Source organism: Oryctolagus cuniculus, chromosome 3, assembly GCF_051225735.1.
Source record: "Oryctolagus cuniculus isolate XC-2025 breed Fujian yellow rabbit chromosome 3, ASM5122573v1, whole genome shotgun sequence".
Classification (NCBI taxonomy): Eukaryota; Metazoa; Chordata; class Mammalia; order Lagomorpha; family Leporidae; genus Oryctolagus; species Oryctolagus cuniculus.
The window spans coordinates 169042230-169068482 of record NC_142869.1 but is presented as its reverse complement, the minus strand read 5'-3'; the positions used below and the strand labels follow the sequence as shown (position 1 = coordinate 169068482).

Sequence of the window (26253 nt, the reverse complement as noted above, 5' to 3'; positions counted from 1 at the left end):
ATATATACATAATTCTATACAACATTTATGAAACCTTAAACAGTTGCTCATCCACATGTATAATGGTCATAAATACAATCAACTCAACAGTAATGACAACAGTGCCTGTCCCACCTACCCCACAAGACTACTGCATCAGTTAAAAGATACCAGGCATTTTGCAACCTGTAACTTAGGAGCTATGAGAGGAAAATCTCACAAAGTAGCCACTCAAGTCTGCCTCTAAATAAGACATCTGAAAAATGGCTCATTCACAGGCAATCAAAATTCTCATTTAATTAATAACAACCCGAAAGTTCTCAGGAATCACCTCCAACCTTAATTTATGGCACCCCAATGGGATATCCATTCCACCCAGGGATTCCCGACTGGAACTTACTCTATAAAAGTGTCAAATCTAATGGATTACACCCTCTGTCCTACTGTTCCACAAGACGAGAGGAGCGCTTTAAGAGCACATGTTAAATTCCCTGCTGCATGAGAGCCTATGGAAAATTCCCTGCTGAAACAACTATTAGTTTCCAGTCGGACTTGCAGAGCACTTCACAAATAGGCTCTTAGGACTCACTGTTCATTATTAAGATTAAGACAAAATTTCTGCTCTTTATTACACTTCGCCAACCCCATACTTGTATATGTACTTAGGAACATTTTATGCCATGCTCTACATAATTTACATCTTCCTCACTTACACAATCCCCTTTAATAATGTGATCCAGATTAATTTAGTCCTAAAGGCGAGAACTGCAAGGACGTAAAAAGACTTTACTGCATAATTGCAAGAAAGTCAAATTTTTTTACACGTCATCTCCTAAAGATAACAAGTCAAAAAATAGGCATTGGAGAGCGCAGTAAGCAGAATAATGGCTCCCCAAAGATACACATGTCCTAATCCCCAGAATGTATGAGCGTAACACCCTATATGGAAAGGACCCCAAGCTGGAGGGCCTATCCTGAATTATCTACGTGAATTATCTCATCTTAAGAGTCCTTAAAGGGTAATTGAAAATGAAACTCGATGAAGGGCGGGATGGGAGAGGGAGGGGGAGGGGGAGGGCCGCGGGAGCGGGGGGCCCACAACAATACAAAAGTTGCACTTTATAAATTCACATTTATTAAATAAAAAAAAAAAAGAGTCCTTAAAGAAGCAGAACAGTGGGAGTGGGCTGGATATGCAATGTGAGAAGGATGTGACCCCATTTGCTGGATTCGAAGCTGGAGGAAGACGGCCATGAGCCCAACAGGGTGGTAACCTCAAGTACCTGGAAAAGGCAAGAAAACAGATTTTTCCTCTAGCAGAGGAGGGGAACATCCAGCCTGTGGGCCATCCAAGGCTGGGGAAACCATGTGGCCTGGACCTGCCACGGCCACTGCAGGTGGCACTCAAAATTCAGTAAATCCACAGCGGGCTAATTACTAAGCTGCTAATTTTGTATGGCCCATGAATGATGTTATAAATATCCAAAAGGAAAAATACATTAACTGAGCTAATTCCAAGATGGCGGAATATGGAGCAGGCTTACTGCTCTAGTCTAGGGAAAGATGGTTGCAAAACAGTGGAGGGACTGCAACCTCAGGAGAGTTAGGGAGAAAACTGCAGTGGAAAGATCACGCAAGTTAGAGGGATGCTGTGGACCTACATGGAGGGTGTGGACGCACGGCATGAACACAGACACAGTGCAGGACCGCAGCGGCCAGAAACTCAGCACCAGTTACGGAGAGTAAGCAGAGACCAGATGCATCAGCCCAAGCAACAGGCAATAAAGCCGTGGGGAGGGCATGGGATGGGTTGGGCTAGGAGCCCTGCGGGGGACAGTGTACCTACCAACCTAGAGGGGAAACAGGGGCATGGTTCTCTCTCTCCGACCACCTGCCAATGGTGTTCTGTAACTAGCTGAGAGAGGCTGGGCACCATCTGGAATTATGTAACAGCTACGCCAGCTTGTGTCATGTGCCCGAGTCTGGCTGGGAGAAGGGACAGGGCCTAGATTCCTGTGACTGTGGGAGCCTTGTGTGCTGGGACTGTGGAAACACTGTGGCTGCATGGGAGGATGCAGGGTGTGGCTGGGTCTCTGGGCAGTCACTGTGCATGGCTCTGCAATCATAGGGCTCCCTGATTCCCTGGTGAGGGTCATTGCTGTGGGATCCGTGTTCACACCAAGGACTGCACGGATCCTTTGTGTGGTTCTTGTGGCATCACGGGTGATATTCTGTGATCTGGACTCACTGGGGCTAATACCCAAGCATGAGTTGCCTTGGAGTGAGACTATGCCAACAGAGCTGATCAAACCCTCCCCTCTGATTTAAAAAAAAAAAAAAAAAAGAGGAGATTTGCCATGCCCATGGTGGATGTTACTCTGGACACGCCCCTCACCCTACAGCACTGAACAGAGCTCCCTAAACACACCTCTGGGTATTCACTTAAAGAGCAGACACTCCATTAAGCTACAGAGGAACAGTCCAAAGATAAAAACCGAGGAGGGACAAAAACAACCAACAAGTATCTCTACAAATGCCTAAAAATAAATGCAGAAATTCAAAAACCAAGAAGGAAGACAACATGGCACCTTTAAAGGAATATAACATTTCAATACTAGAATGTGAAGATGAAGACTGAAGAAATGCCAGAAATGGAATTCAAAAAAATCAACTGTAGGATTACTTATAAGTAATCAGAAGCAAATCCATGAATTAAAGATATCCATATATGACACAAATGATCATTTTTCCTATGAAAAAAGACAAATCAAAATGAAATATTAGAAAGAAAGAATTCAATAGAACAAATAAAAACTGTGGTGGAAAGCCTTAACAACAGACTCAGTGAGGCAGAATAAAGACTATCCAAGTTTTCTGGCTGAAAAGCCCATGAGAGTATTTCAGGCATGGAAAGCCAAGACACTCTGGAAAAAAATAAATAAATAAATAAATTAAAAAAAAAAAAACACACACACACCTAAATGAAAGATCTCCGTGAATGAGATCCCAGCGGAAAGAACAGGTCATCAAAGAAGGAGGTACCTTTCTCTGAAGGGAGGAGAGAACTTCCACTTTGACTATGACCTTGGCTAAATATGATAAGAGTCGGTGAATTCAAAAGGCCTCCATAACCTTGGCAACTCATGACTGGAGCCTAGGGAGATTACTGATGCCATAAACAAGAGTGTCAAATTGTTAAGTCAACAACAGGAGTCACTGTGCACTTACTCCTCATGTAGGATCTCTGTCCTTAATGTGCTGTACATTGTGATTTAATGCTATAACTAGTACTCAAACAGTATTTTTCACTTTGTGTTTCTATGTGGGTGCAAACTGTTGAAATCTTTACTTAATATATACTAAACTGATCTTCTGTATATAAAGAGAAATGAAAATGAATCTTGATGTGAATGGAAGGGGAGAGGGAGCGGGAAAGGGGAGGGTTGCAGGTGGGAGGGAAGCTGTGGGGGTGGGGGAAGCCATTGTAATCCATAAGCTGCACTTTGGAAATTTATATTAAATAAAAGTTTAAAAAAAAAAAGAATATCCAAGTTAGAAGACAATTCTTTTTTTTTGGTTTGACTGTAAAATTTCCAGAGAAGAAGAAGAAGAACAAAGTAACTCGTAACTCAAAGCTAATCTCTAGAAGTGAAACTGGCACTTTGAGATGTGATGACTTTGAACAGCCCTTGTCTCAACTGTTGAGGAACAGTTGTTTTTCATACAATTTTTTGAACTCTGTACTTAGTATAGGGTTAATCTTACATGCATAGTTAACTGAAAATAGATCTTAGTAAAAGTAAGAATGGGAATAAATAGCAGAGGGAGGAGGAAGAAGGGTGGGAGTGCAGGTGAGAGGGAGGGTAGGGCGGGAACCATCACTGCATTCCTAAATTTGTATATAGGAAACGCATTCAGTTTGTGTACCTGAAATAAAATGTTTCCAGGGGAAACAAACTCATGCTGAAGAAAGCTCGAACCTAAAAGATCTGGAAGTCAACTACTGCTTTGGAAATTAAAGTAAAATATGTGAACTGATTTTTCTATAATCCTACTGCATGGCAGCATAAACAAATACATACATACATACATACCCAGATGACCCTCAGCACAGCAAAGGTTCCCTACCCCCCCGCAAACCTCCAGAACGCAACCTAGCCTTGCTAACACCTTGATTTTAGCCCAGTGAGATTCGTGTTCAACTTCTAACCTACAAAATTGTACAATAATGAATTTATGTTGTATAAGCCACTCAGTTTATGTAAATAGAAAATTATGCACTGTAACAGAGCTATCTTATTTTCAGCAAAAACAAACTATTGGGACTACTCTGGAATCTGACTCCTGAGCCAACAACACAATTCTGCTCCTTGTCAGCTGTTGAAATATAAACCAATTATTAATCTCCTTGTGCCTCAGTTTTCTCGTCCTCAAAATAGGGCTACTACTAGCGGCAGTGCAGTAGCACTGCAAGTGAAACACTCAGCAAAGGGAAGAGGCAACCGACAGAATGGGGGAAAATATTTGCAAACTGTGCAACTGATAAAGGCTTAATTTCCAGAATCTGTAAAGAGCTCAAGAAACTCAACAACAACAAAACAAACAACCCAGTGAAGAAATGGGCAAAGGACCTGAAAAGAGATTTTTGGGAGGAAATTCAAATGGGCAACAGACAAATGAAAAAATGCTCAGGATCACTAGCCTTCAGGGAAATGCAAATCAAAACCACAATGAGGTTTCACTTCACTCCCATTAGAATGGCTCTCCTACAGAAATCAACAAACAACAAATGCGGGCAAGGATGTAGGTACAAGTGTTCTCTAAGCCACTGTGGAACACAGTATGGAGAGAGTTCAGAAATCTGAAAACAGACCTACCATAGGATCCCGTCATCCCACTCCTGGGAATTTACCCAAAGGGAATGAAACCAGCATATGAAAGTGCTATCTGAACCTCCATGTTCATTGCAGCTCAATTTATAACAGCTAACATGTGGAATCACCCAAATGTCCATCAACTGAAGACTGGACAAAATTATGGTGTATATATACACTATGCAATACTATATAGCAGTTAAAAATGAAATTGTGCCGTTTGCAACTAGATGTATCCAACTAGAAACCATCACATAAGCCAGTCCCAAAAAGACAAATACTGTATGTTCTCTCTGATCTGTGGTAACTAATAGAGCACCTAAAGGTAACCTTAGGAGGAAAATGACATTTTGTGATGCAATGATTTTGAACAGCCTTTGTCTTGACTGTCGAAGAACAACGCTTTGTTTTTTTCCTTTCTCCTTCATACTTCTTATTGAACTCTCTACTTAGTGTAGAGTTAATCTTATGAGTATAAAGTTAACTGAAAGTAGATCTGTGTAAAAACTAAGAATGAGAATGGGAGAGGGAGAAGGAAGAAGGATAGGAGTATGGGTGAGAAGGAGGAGGGAAGAATCACTGTGTCCTCAAATTTGTATATAGGAAATGCATGAAGTTTGTATTTCTTAAATAAAATTAAAATAAAAACCTTTCAGTTAATTATACAAAATGTACTGACTGAATTCAAAGTATTTTTCTACCTTCTTAACCTTTTTATTATTTAGAAAGCCATAGAACTAAAAGAACTGCAAGACCAAAACATTGCGGAAAAGACAACCGTTGTAGACATTACTACTTTTTTCTAAGACACAGAGGACCTTGGTTCTCACACCAAGGCCCATGCAAGGTATCTCCAAGGCGCCCTGTCCGCTTCTCCCCAGTGCAGAGCTGTAAAGGCAAACTCCCTGCAGAGCCTAGAAGTCCTGGGAGCCAGCTGGGCTGAACCCTCTGAAGGGGCCAATCCATGCCTCCTCAGGAGGTTCCTCTAATCCCTGCATCTGGCCTGAAAGCAGATCCTCTGCCTCCAACCTTAAACACAGTGCTAAGTGGCTCCTTTGTCCTGGTCAACAGGATACCAGGCAGCCTTGAAGAAGAAAAAACGACTGTGGATATTCCCTCCCAGTACATTATTCATGTGTGCAGCTTTTATACACATGTGTCCACATGCGTGTGCCCACACACACGCAGGCATATTTGGGAGTGGAGAGACAGAGGGACTTAGGGCTCAGCACCAGAGTCACACCCTCAACAGCTCTCAAGCAGCCCAAGGATTGGGCACAGCAATTAAACCACTGCTTGGAACGCCAGCATCCCAAGTTCAAGTCTCCACTCTGCTTCCTCTCCAGCATCCTGATGCTGCACATCCCAGGAGGCATCAGGTGATGGCTCAAGTAGCTGGGTCCCTGCCACCCTCACAGAACACCTGGAGGGAGCTCCCGGCTCCTAGTTTTGCCAGATACAGTCTGGGGAGTGCACCAGAAAATGGAAAAGCAATCCATCACTCTCTCTCACTCCCCCTTCCTCTGTCTTACAAATTATATATATATATAAACTTAAAAAAAAAAAAAAAAAAAAAAGCTTGCAGGGACTAGACATGGAATGCAATGCATGAAAAAAAAAAAAAAAAAACTGTCTAAGAGCTAACAGGAGCACCAGAGGTTACAGCAAAAAAGAAAGCATGTGTTCCAAAAAAAGTAAACACACACACAGCTGGATTCAGCAGGCAGGCCAGGTTCAACCCTTATAATGCAGTAGGTGATGGCCCAAGTCCTTGGGGCCCTGCACCTGTGTGGGAGGATAGAGAAGCAGCTCCTGACTCCTGGCTTCAGATCGGCCCAGCTCCAGCCACTGCTGCCATTTGGAGAGTGAACCAGGAGATGGAAAACCTCTCTCTCCACCCCCCCGACTGTAACTCTACCTCTCAAAATCTTTACCAAAAAATAGTAATAATTATAATAATAATGCAATAGGCCAAAATTGTCATTTGAATTTTTTTTTTTTTTTACTTGAGAAACAAGCAAACAGAGAAAGAGAAAAATCTCTTCTCGGCAGGTTCCCTCCTCAAATGCCCTCAGCACCAAGGAGCCAAAGTCTCCACCCAAGTCTCCACGTGGGAGGCAGGAAACCAACCACTTGAGCCATCACCTGCGGGCCTCCTAGGAAAAGCACCAGCAGGAAACTGGAGCCAGGAGCCACAACTGGGAAGCGAACCCAGGCGCTCCAGTGTGGGACGCCGACCCCTTAACTAAAACCTGCTCTCCAGCCTATCACTGTACACCTTATTTTTCTCTCAGGGCCACAAAGGGCTCAACACGGGCTCCCAGGCACCTCAGGCCGTCCTCTCCCAACCCCTCCGCCCGACTCCCAGGGCTCTCTGCCTCGGATGGGCAGCATATCCGCCAGTTCAGTGGCCACAGAGTTAAAAACCTACCGCTTGAGCCTCCGGCGGTGGAATACTGCGCGGCGTCCAGGAACTTGCGCGGCGTCGGGAGGTTGGTCACGTCGATGAGAGGGACAGGAGATGCATCTTTCACAAGGCTGCTGAAGAAGAAAAGCAGCGGCAGTGACCTCTGTCTCCAAAACCAAGGCCCCGGCAGCCTGAGCCCCCCACCCCGCCCCACGGGCTTCTCTGTCCTGAGCCCTCTTCCTACCGTGCCTTCCAGCTCTCCTGAGTCAACTTCCAAAAAAGTGGTGGCAGCCACAAGCCCTCCTATTCTAACAGTTCCAAGAACTGCAACTCCGTGCTATGCTCTGTAAAGTGACTGTGAGTGTATTTGGGATCCCTGGGGGGCCACCATGTCATTATACGATGCCAAGCAGGACACAACCTCCTTTGTAACTCACTAGATCCACTCATCAGCAACAGAAGTTCAGGTGAAGCCACGTCATGATACCTAAACGAACCCTTCAGAGCAGTGAAGCCTGGCTCAAACCCGTGCTTTTCCAGTCACAGTCTTTGTTACATTCTAGGAGGTCCCCACATTTAGTTTTCTGTAACAGAGCTTCCAATTTCTTTTTTTTTTTTCTTTTTTTTTGGACAGGCAGAATTAGACAGTGAGAGAGAGAGAGACAGAGAGAAAGGTCTTCCTTTTTCCGTTGGTTCACTCCCCAATGGCCGCTACGGCCGGTGCGAAGCGGCCTGCTTGCTGCGCTGATCCGAAGCCAGGAGCCAGGTGCCTCTCCTGGTCTCCCATGCGGGTGCAGGGCCCAAGCACTTGGGCCATCCTCCACTGCACTCCCGGGCCACAGCAGAGAGCTGGCCTGGAAGAGGGGCAACCGGGACAGAATCCGGCACCCCAGCCAGGACTAGAACCTGGTGTGCTGGTGCCGCTAGGTGGAGGATTAGCCTAGTGAGCCGCGGCGCCGGCCCAGAGCTTCCAATTTCAACAAGTTGAGAATCACCCCAAGAAAAGCTGATTCAAGGAATCAAAACAGACTAACAGAGTATTTCATCAGCCATTTCACCTTTTGCAAAAAAGGACTATCCCTCATTTAAATATTCAACTTTAAAGTCTCCAAAATGAGTATATTTTCAGTGACACAAAGACTATAAAGAAAAAACACATTTTCAAGGAAGTTCTTAACTGATAAGCACCTTCTAAGCCCAAGAACTCTAAGTCATACTGAGGGCAATCAAGCCTGTGCCCCACCCTCACAAAACCCAATCATGTAGCCACACGCCTCTGCAACGTAAGAGCTTTCCACCCCGAGAGGGCCAAAGCCAGAGGCACAGTTCTCACTTCTTCCCAAGCCATGAATGGCAGCGGCTACTCATGAAAGTCACTGGCACAGTCAGATGTCAAGGGAGAGCCAGCACAGGGGAGCACAGGCAAGAATCCCCCTGCAGGAAGGACGCCACAGTTGTGAATGAACCTGCCATCCCACAGTGATACAGCCCCAGTGCCTTTCCACATCAGTGGGTTTTTCAAATTTATTTATTTGATCAGCGCAGCAAGAGAGAGACAGATGGACAGAGATCTGGTTCCTGCCTCAAATGTCTGCAACAACCAGCGCTGGCCCAGGCCAAAGCCAGGAGCATGGAACTCAACCCAAGTCTCCCACATGGGTGGCAGGGACCCAAGTACTCGAACTGGCCGCCGAGATGCATTAGCAGGAAGCTGGATTAGAAGCAGGGGAACCAGGACTTGATCCAGCACTCCAGTGTGGGATGCAGATGTCTCAAGTAGAGGCTTAACCCACTGCTATGCCTGCCCTATCACCGTGTACTTTAAGACTAATAAAAAATAAGCATGTTCAGAAAATGTTGAATAACCAATTTTGTTAAGGAGCAAAATTGAAAGGTACTACCCCTATTGAGTGGTAACAATGCGTGTGTCACTATCCCAGGCCCTAAGGATAACTAGGAGCGTCGACTCCTCCATCGTCACCTGTTGCAGGAAAGGGGGAATGGCTATGCAAACACTCTGGAGCATCTGTTACAAGCTTGCCAGGGAGCTCAGCCCCGCGGAAGCAAGCACGACTAAGACGTGAGCTCAGCCAACATGAGCTCACTTGCACTACTCACGACCACTTGCAGACTAACGTGAAACTCTGGCAGAACAGGAACAGAAACAACAATGAGCAGGAATTACACCAGCATAGTTCATTTCAACAACCCTTTTCTACCAATATAAAGCTATAGCTTCCTAAACGCTTCAACTATCCTAAGAAAATCTAAGTCTTCAGATCCGGTGATCTGCTACCGTAGTCGACGTATTTATAAAAATCAGTTACATATTTATCCATTCTGCTGTCTTTTCTGACCACTTTTATCTTCTCATTTCTTTCCCTTCCAGCTACCTCATCCCATTTTACCTGCACTGTATTCACAAGGGGAACCAGCTCTGCACTCCTCCCCCACCCAGGAAACACGTGCCCTAGGAGACCGGAGACCCACGTTCAGGGTGCTACTACTGAGTAACTAAGAAAAAGCCAATTATATACTCAAAGGGCAATTATATACTATGTTTTATACATGTTTAAATAGCAAAGTGGAGGCATGATGTTTAAAGCATGGATAAAGGTATCAGTTAGCAGGAACATGCAGGTGTGTGCGGGGCTGGAATACTGCCTGCCAAGCCTAAGAATGCACACCCAGTACACGCTGATATGCACACCGATGCGTATATACAGCTCTATAATGGTAGACTATAAGCTTCTGTACATACAGATTTACACATGATTCACTTTTAGATTAAAACCTACAACCATTTTCCCAGTTTTAACCTTAAAATATATTTCAGTTAAATGCAGGGCGATAAATGGCTTGCCATTTCAGCTTTGAAAAACAGAACCTGCTGACTTTATAATAAGAGCCAGAGGGCCCTCCACTCCATCAATAAACTTTTAGAAAGTCAATTTACTGCAAATCTATTTTCATAGACTCATCTCTCTCTCTAAAATTTTCCCTGAGGCTTCAATTTTTTCCTTTGTGAGCACTAACCCAAAGGCAAGTGACTCTGGAAATGACTTTTGGTTTTTTTCTTGTTCTTTTATGGAGGGACTTGCTCTCAAAGGCTCGAGAGAAAGGAGGCACACCCCCTCATTTAGTGACCACAAACAGCTGGGACGCTTAGCAAAAAAGGCAGGTACCATCACAGAACACTGCATTTAAACAGTAGAGCCTTCAGTTTCCATTTCTCAACGTACAGAGATAGAGTTGGGACGATATTAATCCTTCAAAGAGTTTCCAATCTCTCAAGGAATGTATTCCTCACAATAAAAAATAAAACCAAAGTTAGACTGTTCTTTTGAAGTTTGTAAGTAATATGAATTCTCTGAATGGCTTTATTTCTAAATAAATATGGGTATTTTTCTTTTTACAGACCTATGACGGCAAATTCTTTATCTTAAATACATTTACACTAATTCACAGTTAAAGAAATAGCTGATATACATTATAGCCCTCCTAGAATAAGACAGGCCCCCTAAAATGACCAACTGTATTTTGAATGTATTTTTGCTGTTTAGTAACAACATGATCGAGGGCAGGGAGACCATAAAGCAAATAAAGCTACAGCAAAAAGAATCATCCACCAGTGGCACCAAAGCCACAAGAATTTTCTGGCCATTAACCAACCATCCAACTAGTAAGGATCTGCTTCTAAATGTGTTTGATTTCAAGTCAGGAACACAGGTTCTGTTTGTCTTTTTAAGAAGGGTTAGAAGTGCTGACAGTTATTAAACATTTGATTTTTAATTAGAAAATATTTCTGTTTCTTTGCTTAGTAGTAATTGGGCCCAGTTATGACCAAAATTTACAGCTGTGGGCCATTTGGCTGATTTAACTGTCAACCTGAAAACTGAGAAGAGTGAGCTGAACTTCAGGTTGTAAATCAAGCGGCTGATCCATTGCCCTCTACAACTAGAACAACTGGCACTGGACCTGTCAAAGAGCAAATGCACATAAAAGTTTGTTAAATCAAACCGAGCCGAGAAATATCTGTCAGAGATAATATGCCCTTAGTAAGAAAATTTAACTGAATAATGGAGCAGGAAGGGCTGGCATAGTAATTCTCTACACTTCTAAGATCTGGCTGAACATACAGAAAGAATAATAAATGACTTCGAGGACATAAAAGTCAGAAAGAGCCATGGTTTCAAATGGCAGTCCAAGGGTGAAGACAGAGTAACAGAAAATAAGGTGATGCTAAAAATGAAAAATCCAAGCAAGGAGGGGGAACAGTGAGTAACAGAGGACAGACATATGGAAGCAGAAAAATTACTTAAGGATGAATTAGTCATACAACACTCTCCACACACTGAGACAACAGACACCCCAAATTCATGGGCTTCACATTTTCTCCTCCACAAGGAAGCAAGGGCAAATCGAGTATTAACCCAGGATGCATGCAGTAAGGATGAACTATATTTTTAATATCTTTTATGATTATCTGATTATAAAGATTCATGTTCTTTTTTGGAAATACCAAGAAAATAAAAATCTATTTTCATCATTTCGGTGTAATGCCTTCTAAAATGTTTTACAGAAAGGAGTCTGTAGATCTGCCCATACACACCCCCAAAAAGGTACTCTTTTTCATCATTTTTTGGATTATCCGGTATACAATTTTGTGTATACAGAATCCTGCTTTTCCCCTTCAACATATTTTCCGTTTCATTAAACAAATCTTCAAAGCAGCATCAATAAATGCATGTGCACCAAGAGTAAGAGCAGTCCTGCTGTCCTCTCCCTACCCCATTTCCCATGGGGAGCTCCCTCCCTCTGTGTTCTGGCATTGTCCTTTCATGAAGGAAGTTCTTACACACACACAAATATGCATATCTTTACATCAAGAATATATATTCAAACAGCAACCCTTTAATTCTAACGCTAATACATTTAAACTAAATATACTGCTTTTAAATTTGCTTTCTGGAACCAACCATACATCTTAGAGATCTTTCCACATTAGCACAGAAAGGACTTTCTCGCTGCTTTTAAGGTCTAGAATTAGATGGTATGAATATACCATACTTTGTTTAACCATACTCTTGCTGTTGAGTATTTGAGTATTTTTGTTATTTAACACCAACGTTGCAATGAATATCCTATAACAAATATAGTTATAAACTAGTACTAGTTTTGTAGGATGTGGACGTAGAAATAGAATCCCTGGGTCAAAGAATAGGCTAGTTTTTATCATCCAAACATACACACCGGTTATTCCATCACCAAGAGAAAGTTCATTTCCTCCATCCTTATAAGTGTAACATGCTGTCAATGCCCTTAATTTGGATAATCTGGGATCAAAAATTTTTATTTCAATTTTGCATTTCTCCGACCACTCATGATATTGGATGATCTTACATGTGTTTATCAGCCATTTGCACTTTTTAAAACTACAATTTTCCTACCCATGGCCTTTTAGTATTAATCTGAAGAAGATTTTCATACTTCAGACAGCGAAGCTTTGTATTTTCTCAGCCTATGTTTTCTCTCTTTGTCCCCATTTTACTGAAGATAAGCTTCCAATTTTTAAACAGCTAACTCCTTTGGTATTTTCATCTTCTGATACACTTGGGAAAGCCCTTTGGTTATGGGTTGAGAAACTACATCTGAGGCTGGACTTGTGTACAACAACGGGCAGGAATCTCGACTTCCTTCCAACCTACAGCCAACTGTCTGGACACTGTTCACTAAACAGCCTTCACCCCTAACACCTGAGCTAGTGCTCAAAACTGAGACCCCAGTACACACTGGAGTGTGTTTCTGAACTCTGTTCTCTCACTGGCTCTTGCAGGCATTTAGCAAGCGAACTCGCAGACCAGCAGATGCACCATCTTTCTCTCCCCCACACCTTGGACACATACTTCACTTTTCAAATAAATAAATCCTTTAAGGAAAAAACAGCTTTAAAATATACTTTTAAAAATGTTTGTCTATTTTTATTTGAAAGGCAGAGAGACAGACAGAGAGCTTCCATTGTTGGTTTATCTCCCAAATGCCTGCAAGAGTTCTGGCTGGGCCAGGTGAGGCCGGGAGCCTACAACTCCATCCAGGCAGGGGCCAGAGTACTTCAGGCACCACCTGCTACTTCCCACGGTACACATTAGCAGGAAACTGGAATCTGAGACAGCGCTGGGACCCAAACTCAGGCACGCTGGTGTGGGACAGGGTGCATCCCAAGCAGCATCTTAACCACTATGCCAAATGCCCACCCCTTATCATCTGAGAAAGTCTCCCTCAGAAAGCCCCTTCTCAATTCTTAAAAATGATTTTCACATTTATTCTTCCAGGTGAACTTTCAATTTCATTTGACAGTTACGAAAACCTCAACTAGGATTTAACTGGAACTAATATCCTTGCAAACTAAAAACAATCTCACCATGTGTTCGCCTCATTTCCTCCGAAAACAATTTTCATTATTTTTTTTTCCATGTAGGCATATTTTTGTATTTGTCAGTTCTACTGATTGTCTATTTTCTACTGCAGAGTTATCTGTTCTCTGTATGTATATGCCTTCATGTGATCTCCTGTGTTTTCTCCTGCGGTAGAAATGTATTGCTGGGTGTTTGGTTTTGGGTACCAACCATGGGAAAAATCTCTATTTGGGAAGAATCCCATTGTCTCAAGGCAAGAGTAAGGTTCCGCTTCCTAGCATGGAAGCTGAAGGAGGACAGGTATGAACCAGGCTCAACAAACTGGAAGCTCCCCCTTGGACTCGGCATCCCAAGGATAAGGGCAAGAAGCAGGGACACTTAGAAAGTGTTTGCAGGAGAGTTTAAAATCCAGCCACTACAGGCATGGTGCCAGGAGGAGGGAGGAACCCAACCAGACCCTTCCTGGGGCTGGTCTGAGCCCTGTGTGCTCGGCTGCTTTCTCTCCCTTGCTTCCTACTGGGTTTTCACACCCTGATTATACAGGCTTCCCACAGATTCTGGAAACTACTGGATAACAAACCCTTTACCATAAATTCTTTTCCTGTTTAAGTTACTAGATCTGATTTGTACAATTTGCAATCAAGAAAAATTGGCTAATACGGCATCCTTTATAATAGAGAGTACGTTTTACTTGATTTGGGTTCTTGAATACAGAAATCCTTAGACATACATACCTAGGTTTATAAAAACAAAATTAAATGTATTTTCTCTAATCATTAAAGTCCAAAGCAAAACAACCTCTGACATACCTACAGCACAAATTCAGTATTCCTCTCTACCTGCTACACATCCAAATTCAGTCTTTACAAACAATGTCAGGACATAAATCCCATTTCCTAATACAGAGTACTCTTTGACCATATATAGACCTTCTTCAATGACAGTTTTTAGCTAATATTTTAGACTTTGCAAAATACATGTGTTGTGTGTATATATATACATATATATGAAATCATATGTGTAGTCTTCTCAGTTGTTTCAAACTACCTACAACTTTGTTGTTCTCAAATCGTGACTTTGATTTATACCTTAGAGTTCATTTTTGAGTATTCTTTCTACAAAATAAATCAAAGACACTAGTGATTTATTTTGTGTTGTAAATTCAGGTCTGCGAAGTGTCTCTGCTGCCCATGCACATTAGCATCTACCTGACCAGCCAGGAAGCTCTGTGTGGTCCACTGGCTTCCAGCATGCAGTGTTCAACAAAGCTCGGAGAGGCTGACTTTTGCTCTTTTCTGTGTATCAGAACAAGGCTTAACTGTATAAAGTGGAAGACTCAGCATTGGTCTGAGTAAAACAAAGTCTTTCTTAACTCTCATACAAATTAGACAGCCCAGCCAGGGCGAGAAAAGAGGCTCAACCCCATCAAAGAGCTAAAACTGACTTCTATACTCAGAGTGACCCAGTGTGTACGATGGCTTAATGGTATGCATCCATGTCCCACACAGAAAGTAAAAGGGAGACAAGCGAAGGGTGATTGGCAACTTTGAAAATTTTACTGTGAGTCTCCACTGAACAGCTTGCAAGCTGAAGACCTACTAATCACCTCTAGCTTTATTGGACGAGAGAAAATGCAGCTTATTAGGTAGTCCTATGGACACCAGGAACAAAATAAGGGTTGTCAGCAAAAACGAAGAGGAAAACAGATATGAGGTAGGCAAGTAACTATCTCCATCACAGAAGATAACATATTTTCTTCCTAGTTCATATGGAATCTGTTTTTGAAATTCCTAACAATTCCAGATCAAATCTAAATGTAAACCTTTTTATATTTATTTTACCTTGAATCCTTTTGATTTGCAAACCAAGGTCATTACTTTAATCCTACATAAGTAGGTTTCTTTATTTGCATTCTCATTATTGCTTCTGCCTCTGTATTAGTTTGCTCAGGCTGCAATAATAAAGTGCTACAGACTGGATGGCTCATACATTAGGAATTTATTTTTCCACAGTTCTGAAGGCAGGAAGTCTGCTATCAGACTATGGGCAGGGTTGGTGTCTTCCGAGGTCTGCATCCCTCATTTGCCAATATTTCCCTCCTCCCTGTGTCTTGTCATGATCTGCCCTGTGCACTGTGTCCTGAGCTCTTCTTATAAGGACACCAATCCTCTTGGATTAGGGCTCACCTTAATGACCTCATTTTAACTCCTGCAAGACTATCTCCAAATACAACCATATCTGAGGTACTGGGGATTAAGATTTCAATATATGAATTTAAGAGGAGGGACAAAATTTAATCCATAGCGCCCTCTTTTTGGTGTCATCCTCTGAAATACCTTAATCACTGGACTGATCACTGTTCTCATTTGATATTTACTATCTTTCTTTCACCATATTACCTTTTTCCTCTTAATGATTAGGAAAGATTACCCTTCATATCACTGACTCAATTCTCTCATCTTTCCAGAGCTTTTATTTATTTTAATTTTTATTTGGGACAGGGGGGGAGGGGAGAGAGGGGGGAGAGGGGGAGAGAAATCAAGATCTTCCATCCATTAGTTTACTCCCCCAAATGCCCTCAGTAGCCATGGACAGGCCAGAGCCAGGAGCCAAATACTCAGTCCAGGAGTCCCACATGAGTGGCATGAACCCTGTACCTGGCCATCACCTGCTGCCTCCCAAGGTGTACATTAACAGGAAGCTGGACTGAAGCAGATGAGCTGGAACCTGAACCAGGCACTCCAATATGGGATGCAAGCATCCCAAGCGGTGTCTTAACCCCTGTGCCAAATGCCTAGCCAGGAAATGATTTAAATGAAGTCTTAAATGTACCTCCCGCATTTGGGTTTTCCTCACATTTGATTCGTGCTTTAGTTAGCTCTCTTATGTCTCTCCCTAGTCCATTCATGTAGCTCCCCATTACTGTTGCATAGGAGAAGCTATATGCTTGCTGCACACAACCATCAATCTTCGTGATATTCAAAAATAAGCATGTAATTGGCTGGCTGGCTAGTCCAAGCTGGGCAGGTCTGCTGGTTTGGGGCAAGTCCCAGGCATCTCTCCATCTCCTCCAGGGCCAATGCCACTGTGTCAGCGGTAGAGGCACTGTGCATTTCAGACCTCTCTCTCTGTATTGTGTGCTCTCATGACTGCCAAAAGCAAAAGGCCAAAACCCAAAGGTAGGAAATACACTTCTCCTATCAAAGTAGGGGGGTGGAGGGTAGGTTCAGGAGGGATCATTCTGAATAATGAGCTCATCAGTGACAGCCTGTTCCTTGCATTCTTGAGACACCCTCACTTTAAGACTCAAGTTTTCATGTTGACTATATATATATATATATATATATATATATATAATTTTAATGTTCTTCCCCCAAGACCTCAAGATAATGCTCATTCTCCTTTATGCTAGAGAATACTTCCACGGAACTCAGTGAGTTTATTATTTGTCTTCGTACGGGAAGAAATCTACCCAGACCCGCTATTTGCCTGCTGGCACCATGCAAGGCATTTCCTTAGCACTTCCGCCACCCGCCACTTTTTCCTCTGTCAAGGTATGGCAGGTGCACTGCTCACATCTAGTCTTGAAGTCAGTCTGAAGTACAGCATCCCTAGTTGTGCCCGTCTTCTAAATAGAGGTAGAAACTTCTCGTTCCCTGTCAGGGTCTCTGACAAAACTGATGAATCACACAAAGTGAGCATTTTTTGTTTAAGCAGGACAGGTCTTGGCAGACGTCCTTCCCAGCATGCACTGCTTCCAGTGCTCTTCCTGTCTGCAGTTAGGTGGAAAAGTAGGAACTGGTGTTTTCAGCAGAGTGTGCTGAGAAGCCATCCAACCTTCTCAGAGGGCAATTTCTTTTTTATTTGAAAGGTGAAGAGACACAGAGACACAGACATAGACACAAAGAGGTCTTCCACCTACAAGTTCACTCCCCAAATGCCTGCAACTGCTGGGGCTGGGCCAGGCAGAAGCCGGGAGACACGATCTCAGTGCAGGTCTCCCATGTGGGTGGCAAGGATCCAAGGACTTTAGACATCACCTGCTGCCTCCCAGAGTGCACATTATCAGGCAGATGGGACTGAAAGCAGAGTCGGGACTCAGACCCAGGCACTCCAGTATGGAATGTGGGTATCCGAACCAGCAGCTCACCCGCTACACCAAACACTCACACCTCACGGCCACCTTAGAGGAAAGCTGGAAGGTCATGACCATGCACAGTTATCTGACATACAAAGGTTCTTCAGAAAGCTAGTGGAAAATGGAATTAAAAAAAAAAAGTTTATCTTGGCGCAAAAACAACTGAAATGAATGCAAAATTTTCTCCTAATATGCATTTTCCATGAATTTTTGAAGACCCCCCTCATGTGCTAGTAAGTGCAATGTTCTCCTATCTCACAATCTAAATCTCGTCTTATTCTCTCCCAGAGCTACACTAACCTTCTCAATTTCTTGAACCCACCCAGGTCCTTAAACACAGAGCTACACGGCAACCAGCTGAGGGATCAAAGATGGACTCTCTCTGCACCTTCCCTGAACTGCTCCAGAGAGAGGGCTGCCTAGAGCTGAACACAATCCTAAATAACAAAGAATCTCCCAGCTTCCATTCACACGTCTGCAATTCCTAATTAGGCTTGACTTCACTGTCCAATTCAAGGATTTTTCACTTCCTCCTGAAAGAGTTTCTGGTCTAGTTTCTCTAGTATCTAAGAGGCCCATTGTAAATGTTTCTTACATATGCTGCACAAGAGGACCATGATAAATGAGTGAGCAAACTAAACATCAGCCTGTCAGAACACAAAGCTGGTTTTGTAATGGCAAATTCCCCAAGTTTCAGAGACGGTACATGAAAGGGCCGAGAGTCTGCCCCAATATTCTGGAACACAAAGGACGTTCATGAGAAGACTACACAGCCACAAGACACGAGGCGCAGAGCCTCTTTAACCAACCTCATTTTCCCCTTTTCCTTGTTGCGCTGCACCACGCGGCTGGTGGATTTGATGTAGAGGTGCCGGTGCAGCTCATCGATGAGAACCAAGTGCAGGTTCATCTTCTTGCTGTGAAGCTCCAGCCTGAGGTCACTCAGTCCTTCCACCTGGAGCAGGGGGCCCTCCAGAGACTCCACCGCCGACACCTGGAAGGGGGGTGGGGGGGGGCGGGAAGAAAGCCTATTTCAGTACAACTAAATAACCCTGCACATTTATAAACAACAAAGACACTTCTGTTAAATGTACTAGCAAAAGAGAGTCTGTAAGAACCTTATCAGCATACAGGAGACTTTGAGTACAATGGGGACAGGCTTAGTCTTGCCCTGGAAGAGTTTATCATGGGAGGTAGATAAGGGGAAGGCCACCAATCTAAGCCAGACAGAACTGAAGACATGCAAAACCTGACAACAGATCTGCACACCCGATCTAATCCCACGTGCACTGCTTGTGCAGGCACACATGTGAAGACAGCTTCCCCATTACATGACCACATTGTTCATAGTCTCACAAGAACCCCACGTGCTAATGGCCTAAATCCACTTCTAACCAGCATTCGCCTTTGCAGATTAAGACGCATGGAAGCACGCTGTGTGCTGGCTCCTGTGATGATCATGGTGCCAGGGCTGGGTGAGGCCAGGTCACGTGTGTGTCTGTCCCAAGTCCAGGCTCCCTCGTTATTTTTCGAAGTCCCTGAGGTGAGTGGGTGCAGGCTTTACCAAACGCCCCAGGTGGACAGCAGCAGGCAGCACCTCTGTCTGGCCCGGTGCTGGCCGACAGGAGAAATGGGGCTTGAATGAAGAACAGAAGAGAAACTGCTGAGGGGGAGACTCCTACTGGAAAGTGGACAAAAAGGACCGAATGTATGGAAGTGAGGCAGCAATGCCACAATAAGTACAAAGATCAAGGATTCTGGGAACCTCGAACGACTCCCTTTGAACCTCAGTGCAGGAGCTGAAGAGGAGACAAGACGACATGAATGGTAGCAGCCTGCTTCTTCGTGTGTATAAAATCATTGATGTGCGCTTATATGGACAAATCCTGGACGTTTTATTTTAAAGGAAACAACTTCAAGTAAAGAGCATACTCTATACATTCTTCGGCGGGGACAAACAAAATAGGAAGAGGGAAGCGGGAAGGACGCACAAAAATTACTTGGAGAGCAGAGCCAGTTCCAACCTGAGCGCAGAGGGGAGGAGCACAGCTGAGCTCCCTGACGGATGAGCGCGAGGACCAGTCCCCGCTGCAGGTCACACAGCTAAGAGGCCCTAAGAGAGAACAGCAGAAGCTAGGGCCACTTCAGCTTAAGACCATTAAATTTAATTATGCAGCCAAGCATGATGCACCTAAAAAGTAGAGTATTTGCACAAAAGCAATTGATAATTACAGCCATGAAACACACTGGGGAACAAAGCTGTTGGCCACAGATATTCAGCAGTCTAAGGAGTCATCTAGGAACAGGACACACAGACAGCCTTCTAACCAACAAATGCAAAGCGGCCCGAAATGGTGAGGGCAATGCAATGGCTTACCCGCCAACACATCACTTGTTTTGTGATGTGCTATCATGAAATGTCAGTAGCAAATACGTTTCCTTAAGTTAAGCAAGAAAGAATCAAGGGACGGGCTCGTGACAAGCCCTGGGCAGCTCTGCCCTCTGAAGCCTGCCAGTTCCTTTTCACGCTGACTTGCAACCGCCCCTGCTACGAGAGAGTGCCACAGGGCCCCGTGTGCACTGCCAGCAATTCCAAACAGAAAGGCGGCCTCACAAAATGACCAGAGTGTCCCCAAGGAGGAAAAGCAACAACAAATTCATTTACACTTGTGCCCCAAAATGGATTTTAACTCGGGTCTCTAGCAGAGAAGAGAGGATGCATTAACCTTCAGTGACATCAAGATCCAGAAAATGAAAAATAATTTGGTAAACCACTGGCCCATCATATAGCCTTATCCCTTAAGGTAATTAAATCCAGCTGAGATATTTAGGTTTCAAACTACCCACTGCACATCCACACTTGGTTTGTTTGTAGGAATGTACATGGAGATTTTTAACCCAAACAGTTCATGTTCCAAATACAAAATGATATGACATTGTCAACTTTCAAAGTCACCTAATGAAAGTTTTTAATTCATACGAAACACTTAGCCTAGTGTCTGATACATACTAAGTGCTCGCTAAGATTATTTTTTTGACAGTATCTACGCTGTGGGCGAAGAAACTTCCGAGAGTATTTCCAACATGGTTTCAATGCAGAATCTACAGTAGCTGTCCTTTGCTTCAGCAAACCATTGTAACCATTTACATGATCAACTTCCCGAATATGTCTGCTTGACCCAGAATACAAGTATAATTAAAATATACACGATCAGGGGAAATCTAAGAACTTGGAGGATCTTTAAGTCCTATCACACAAAGAAGGATCTCTCGTTTCTGTAGGAAAATACAAGTTGTTTGTTTTGTTTGTTTGTTATTGCTTTCCTGGCCCTTCCTTAAGCCTTGAAAAAGCAACAACCACAGAAATGAGGCAAGGTCATATTGTCTACTCCGTTTATAACCTTACTAAGTAGTACTCACACCCAAGTGTTTGGGCCCCTACGCCCATGTGGGAGGCCAGGAAGAGGTTCCTGGCTCTGGCTTTGGTCTGGCCCAGCCCTGGCCATTATGGCCATTTGAGGAGTGAACCAGCGGATGAAGATCTCTCTCTCCATCTCTCCCTCTGTAACTTTTTTTTTTAAAGATTTTATTTATTTGAGAGGTAGAGTTACAGACAGTGAGAGGAAGAGACAGAGAGAAAGGTCTTCCTTCTGTTGGTTCACTCTCCCAAAAAGCCACAACAGCAGGAGCTGCGCCAATCAGGAGCCAGGAGCTTCTTCCGGGTCTCCCACGTACTTGGGCCATCCACCACTGCTTTCCCAAGTCATAGAAGAGAGCTGGATTGGAAGAGGAGCAGCTGGGACTAGAACCAGTGCCCATATGGGATGCCGATGCCACAGGCAGAGGATTAACCTATTGTGCCATGGCGCTGGCCTCAACTCTTTCAAATAAAATAAAATCTTTTTAAAAATGTTCTTAAAAAATGTTCTTGAAGTATTTTATCTCTATCCTTTTAAGTAAAAAAAATCAGATTCTTAAATATGACAGGCAACACTGAGTGACATCACAAATATATTTTTAAATTACAAGACATAGCAGATGGAAAAGCAAATAGACAACATACACAGTCTAGTGAATTGGTAAATGCTGTGTGCATTTACTCACAGATCAAACAACATGCATTCATTCCCCAAAAGATCTTGAAACGGCCTTATAGCTTCTTACAGATTCGCCAGTGTGTACCTTTTTTTTTTTTTAATTTCAAAGGCACACAGATATAGACACAGAAGTAGATTTCTTCCATCCATTGGTTCACTCCCTACATATCTGTAACAACAAGGGCTGGGCCAGGCCAAAGCCAGGAGCCTGAAACTCAATCCAGGTTTCCTGTAGAGATGGTAGGAACCCAAGTACCTGGGCTGGTACCTTCCTCCTGTGTACTCCTTAGCAGGAAGCTGTACTGGCAGTGAAGCCTCTACACAAAGCAGGCACTCTGAGGTGGGATGTGGGCATCCCAAGTGGCATCTTAACCATGGCACCAAATTCCCATCACTCCCCACCCCCCCAAAGAGAGATTCATTTATTTATCCAGCAGGGAAACAGATGGGAAGCAGAGCAGCTAGGACTCAAACAGGCACTCTGATAGGGGATGCCTTTGTTTTCAGTTGCTACTTAATCTGCTATGCCACAATGCTGAGCAACCCACACCATTTCTTAGATTACTACACAATGACACGAGTCAAGTAGATGGCATTTTTCTTACATGTATTTTCTTAAATAAATGGGGAAAAAAAGATACAGCTAGCAGGGATTTTTTTCACTGGACACCTATTATCATCTAACAGAATATTGGTATTCTAGTTAACACAGTTGGAAACTGCTCATAGAAATACAGATAACAGAAATCTGTTTTAGAGTTAAAAACAAGCATTTCCTTGAGAATTACAAAGATAAGCAAACATTTTCAAAACGTTTTAACACATGTTAAACAGCACATTTTGCTATTAGAAATGTACCCATGTTATAAAAGAAACCAGAAATTCTAAAAAATGTTTCTATAGGTCAAATATGCGGTTACAAAATAAAGTACTTAAGAAATCTTGCCTTGAGAAATAATTTTATAACAAAGAAAAATCTCTGTAATGAGCAACTACTATACTTTTGAATTTTCCTCCCCAAATGTCTTTTTCTCAATCTCATTGTAGTCCAAAATATAAGAACTTACTATTTCATAGTTAAGTGCCTGTCTTGCTCACGCTTCCTGGGTAAAATGGTCTAATTCTGTCCTCTGGATGGACCAGCGGCCACGGTTTACCTTTTGGAGGAACACCGAAGCTGTTCGCCACAGCTGCTGCTTTAAAGAGCGGTGATGAAGGAAATCACTAGCGATCGCAGTGAGCTAGACCTTACCAAGGTGACTCATCGGAGTTAACGGTCTCGAAAAAGATCTAAAGTTCAAACCAACAAGCAAAGAAGCACTTCTAAGTCAGTAAAAACCGTCCTAATAACTAAAGGATCGGCTCCCAGATGAAAATGCTTATTTTGGCAACGCTCTAAAGAAAGCAAATGTACCACCATTGCTGAGTCCAAAACAAAGTATTTGCTTCAAGACGTTGACATATAGGGCTCCAAAACGCTGTGTCACTTTTCAGTAAGTCAGTAAGTGGACGTCAGGAAGCGTTTTCCCGGTAAGAGAACATAACCAACACAACCAGGAAAACCTTGGCCTGGCCCAACCCATAGATTCAACAGAAGAGATAAGAAACGGGACTATGCCAGAGAACCTTCTTTCTTCCTACAGATACATATAAGTCCATAGAAGTCAAACAAGCATACTTTTTGAAGTCTCAGCTAGATGAAAGAACAAAACATTTTGGCTGTTGGCAAAAGAAAACCGCCTCAGAACCCCAGGTTCCGCCTGCTGCTCCCTCGCTGAAGTGTTGGAAGGCAAACTCTGGTGGCTTCCAGCCTGCCCTTCCTTTTACCCTGTCAGCTCTCTACCCTCAAGGGTCCACCTTCAGGTTCCGGGAGCCCCAGATGGGCACAAGAAGCCTCCAAGCCCCTCTGTGAATGCAGAATGACTGAGACCCACCTCTAAGCAAGCTGGTGAAACCGAGCCCCTACCCAGCGCCGCGAATGCAGATCCCCACAGAATTATGGGAGCGGTGCAGCTGGCCCTATAAGGGCCTTCTCCACCTGCTCCACAGGCCCCACGAGCTCGCTTGTTTCTGCACTAGAAAACACCTTGGTCTGGTCTTGACATGTTTCTTTTCCAGGAACCCCAGGCCCCAGGCGAAATGACGACCACCTGCACAGGGTCCTCAGATGCCCCTAGACTGACTGGAGCCCACTTGACCCTCATTAAAATTCCCTAAAGGACATGATATTGCTGACCAGTTAAAGGAGGACCCATGAGCACTGCAGACCAACCAGGAACTTGGACAAGTCCCAGCTTCAATCCATAAGGACATTCACTCCTAAGCACTCACTGCACAGGAAGCCCAGGAATTAGGAACAGTTGCCCGGTGTCTTTCTTGTGCCCTACAATAAACTCCTCCTTTCTTCTACCACCCCCCCCCCCCAGTGACAGGGATCTGCTTTCTGCCCACCAGGCCGGCAGACCCAGTTGGGGGTGGGGAAGAGAGAAGGTTGGGAGGGAGTAGTTGTATAGTAAGTCCTCCAACCACTTTTAGGGGTTGTTCGATATCACAGAGAACACATGTAACACACATGAGGCAGGGAATCCCAGGTCATTCATTTACCAACCACTTCTAGATTGCTACAGCTTATTTCCCAAAGCAGAAATTCTGATCTGTATCAAACAGCAACTAGTAAAGCAAACTCAATACAGCTTAAAGAAAACAAAATAAAAACAAGCAAGAAACCTGCCAGGTATTCACTGGAACCACATGAAAATGTTGTCTTTACAACTTCACAATGAGCAGATATTGGCTGCTTCCTACGGTTGAACCTATGGGTTGTCAGCATTGAAACAGAGTCACTTGTGCCAAGCTCTAATAAAATGGGGTTGGGAAGGGGCCGTAAAGGAGGGCCCTGAACCACATGTCTATGACAGAGAGGGTCGCAAGGACCCCCTGTAAACCACAGCCGTGTGCAAAGGCTACCGCAACCCTGCACAGAAACTGATTCTGCCTAGCAACTGCCCATTCAACCTGGGACTGACGCCACCCCTGCTATGGGTCCTTGCAGCCAAGGATAACAGTGTCAAAAGAATGTAAGTAATCCTTCCTCATTTTACCTTTAAAAACCCCTGCTTTTCTTTGCCTCATGCGAGGTACCTATTATTCACCATAGCATGTGTATCCAGGTCATAATCTCATTGATTCCCGAATAAATTTGTTTCTTACAGAGCCACTCTTTCTTGTTGTTTAAAACTGAAAAGTTTTAGGAGCAAGTCTGCAAACCTTGATCTATCTGGGACATCGCAGCACTGTGCCCTTTATATAACCCGATATATTTAACTGTATTACATAAACAGGGAAGAGTTTTACTAGCAAACCACAAAACCGTATGTACGGACATAAAATTGGAAGCAAGTAAACCCATGTCCACAATTCCAATTGTTAAATTTAAACTTGATAACCTCATCCACTAAACTTGCTTTACAGCGTGACATTAACTACGACCGGAGCTAGCTGGTCTTCACGCAGAAATGCTGATCAGAGGGCAGGTGCTGTGGTGTCTGAGGTTACGTCTCCACTTGAGACGCCAGCATCCCACATCCAGTCCCAGCTACTCTGCTTCCGACCCAGCTCCCTGCTAATGCATCTGAGAAGGTGCATTACTTGGGGCCCTGTTACCCATGTGAGAGACCTGGATGGAGTTCTGGGCTCCTGGCTTCAGCCTGGCACACAGTAGCCATTTAGGGAGTAAAATAGCAGAAGGTATTTCTTTCTCTCTTTGTCTTTCTCTTTCTCTCTCTCCCTCTCCCCCTCTCCCCCTCTCCCCCCCCCCCTTCCTCTCTCATGCTGCCTTTCAAATAAATAAATAAATCATTTTTAAAATTTGGGAGGGAAGGCTGGCACTGCAGCTCAATAGGCTAATCCTCCACCTAGCAGCACCGGCACACCAGGTTCTAGTCCCGGTCGGGGCGCCGGATTCTGTCCCGGTAGCTCCTCTTCCAGGCCAGCTCTCTGCTGTGGCCCGGGAGTGCAGTGGAGGATGGCCCAAGTGCTTGAGCCCTGCACCCCATGGGAGACCAGGAGAAGCACCTGGCTCCTGGCTTCGGATCAGCACGGTGCGCTGGCCGCAGCACGCCGGCCGCGGCGGCCATTGGAGGGTGAACCAACGGCAAAGGAAGACCTTTCTCTCTGTCTCTCTCTCTCTCTCACTGTCCACTCTGCCTGTCAAAAAAAAAAAAAAAAAAAATTGGGAGGGGGAGTCAAGCGTGGTACACACCAGGGAGAATAAAGGGAACCTACTCATGGCATGGCTCAGGGCTACAGTGTGAGTCTTGGAGGAATCTACAGCAATACAACC

General features: G+C 43.9%; 1 protein-coding gene across 10 annotated transcripts in view; it reads right to left on the bottom strand.

The window, feature by feature from the left end:
• The window catches only part of EXOC4 (exocyst complex component 4), an 867110-nt gene that overhangs the window by 780710 nt on the left and 60147 nt on the right, over window positions 1-26253 (bottom strand). For 6 of the 10 annotated variants that reach the window (XM_002711996.6, XM_089328633.1, XM_089328639.1 and 3 more), the window contains exons 4-5: window positions 18624-18808; window positions 7285-7394 (exon numbers count right to left, since the gene is read on the bottom strand). In XM_002711996.6, coding sequence (XP_002712042.4) covers window positions 7285-7394; window positions 18624-18808 — 295 coding nt within the window. The remainder of the gene's footprint in view (window positions 1-7284; window positions 7395-18623; window positions 18809-26253) is intronic. The other 4 variants (XM_070071324.2, XM_089328634.1, XM_089328640.1 and 1 more) reach the window with 1 other exon arrangement.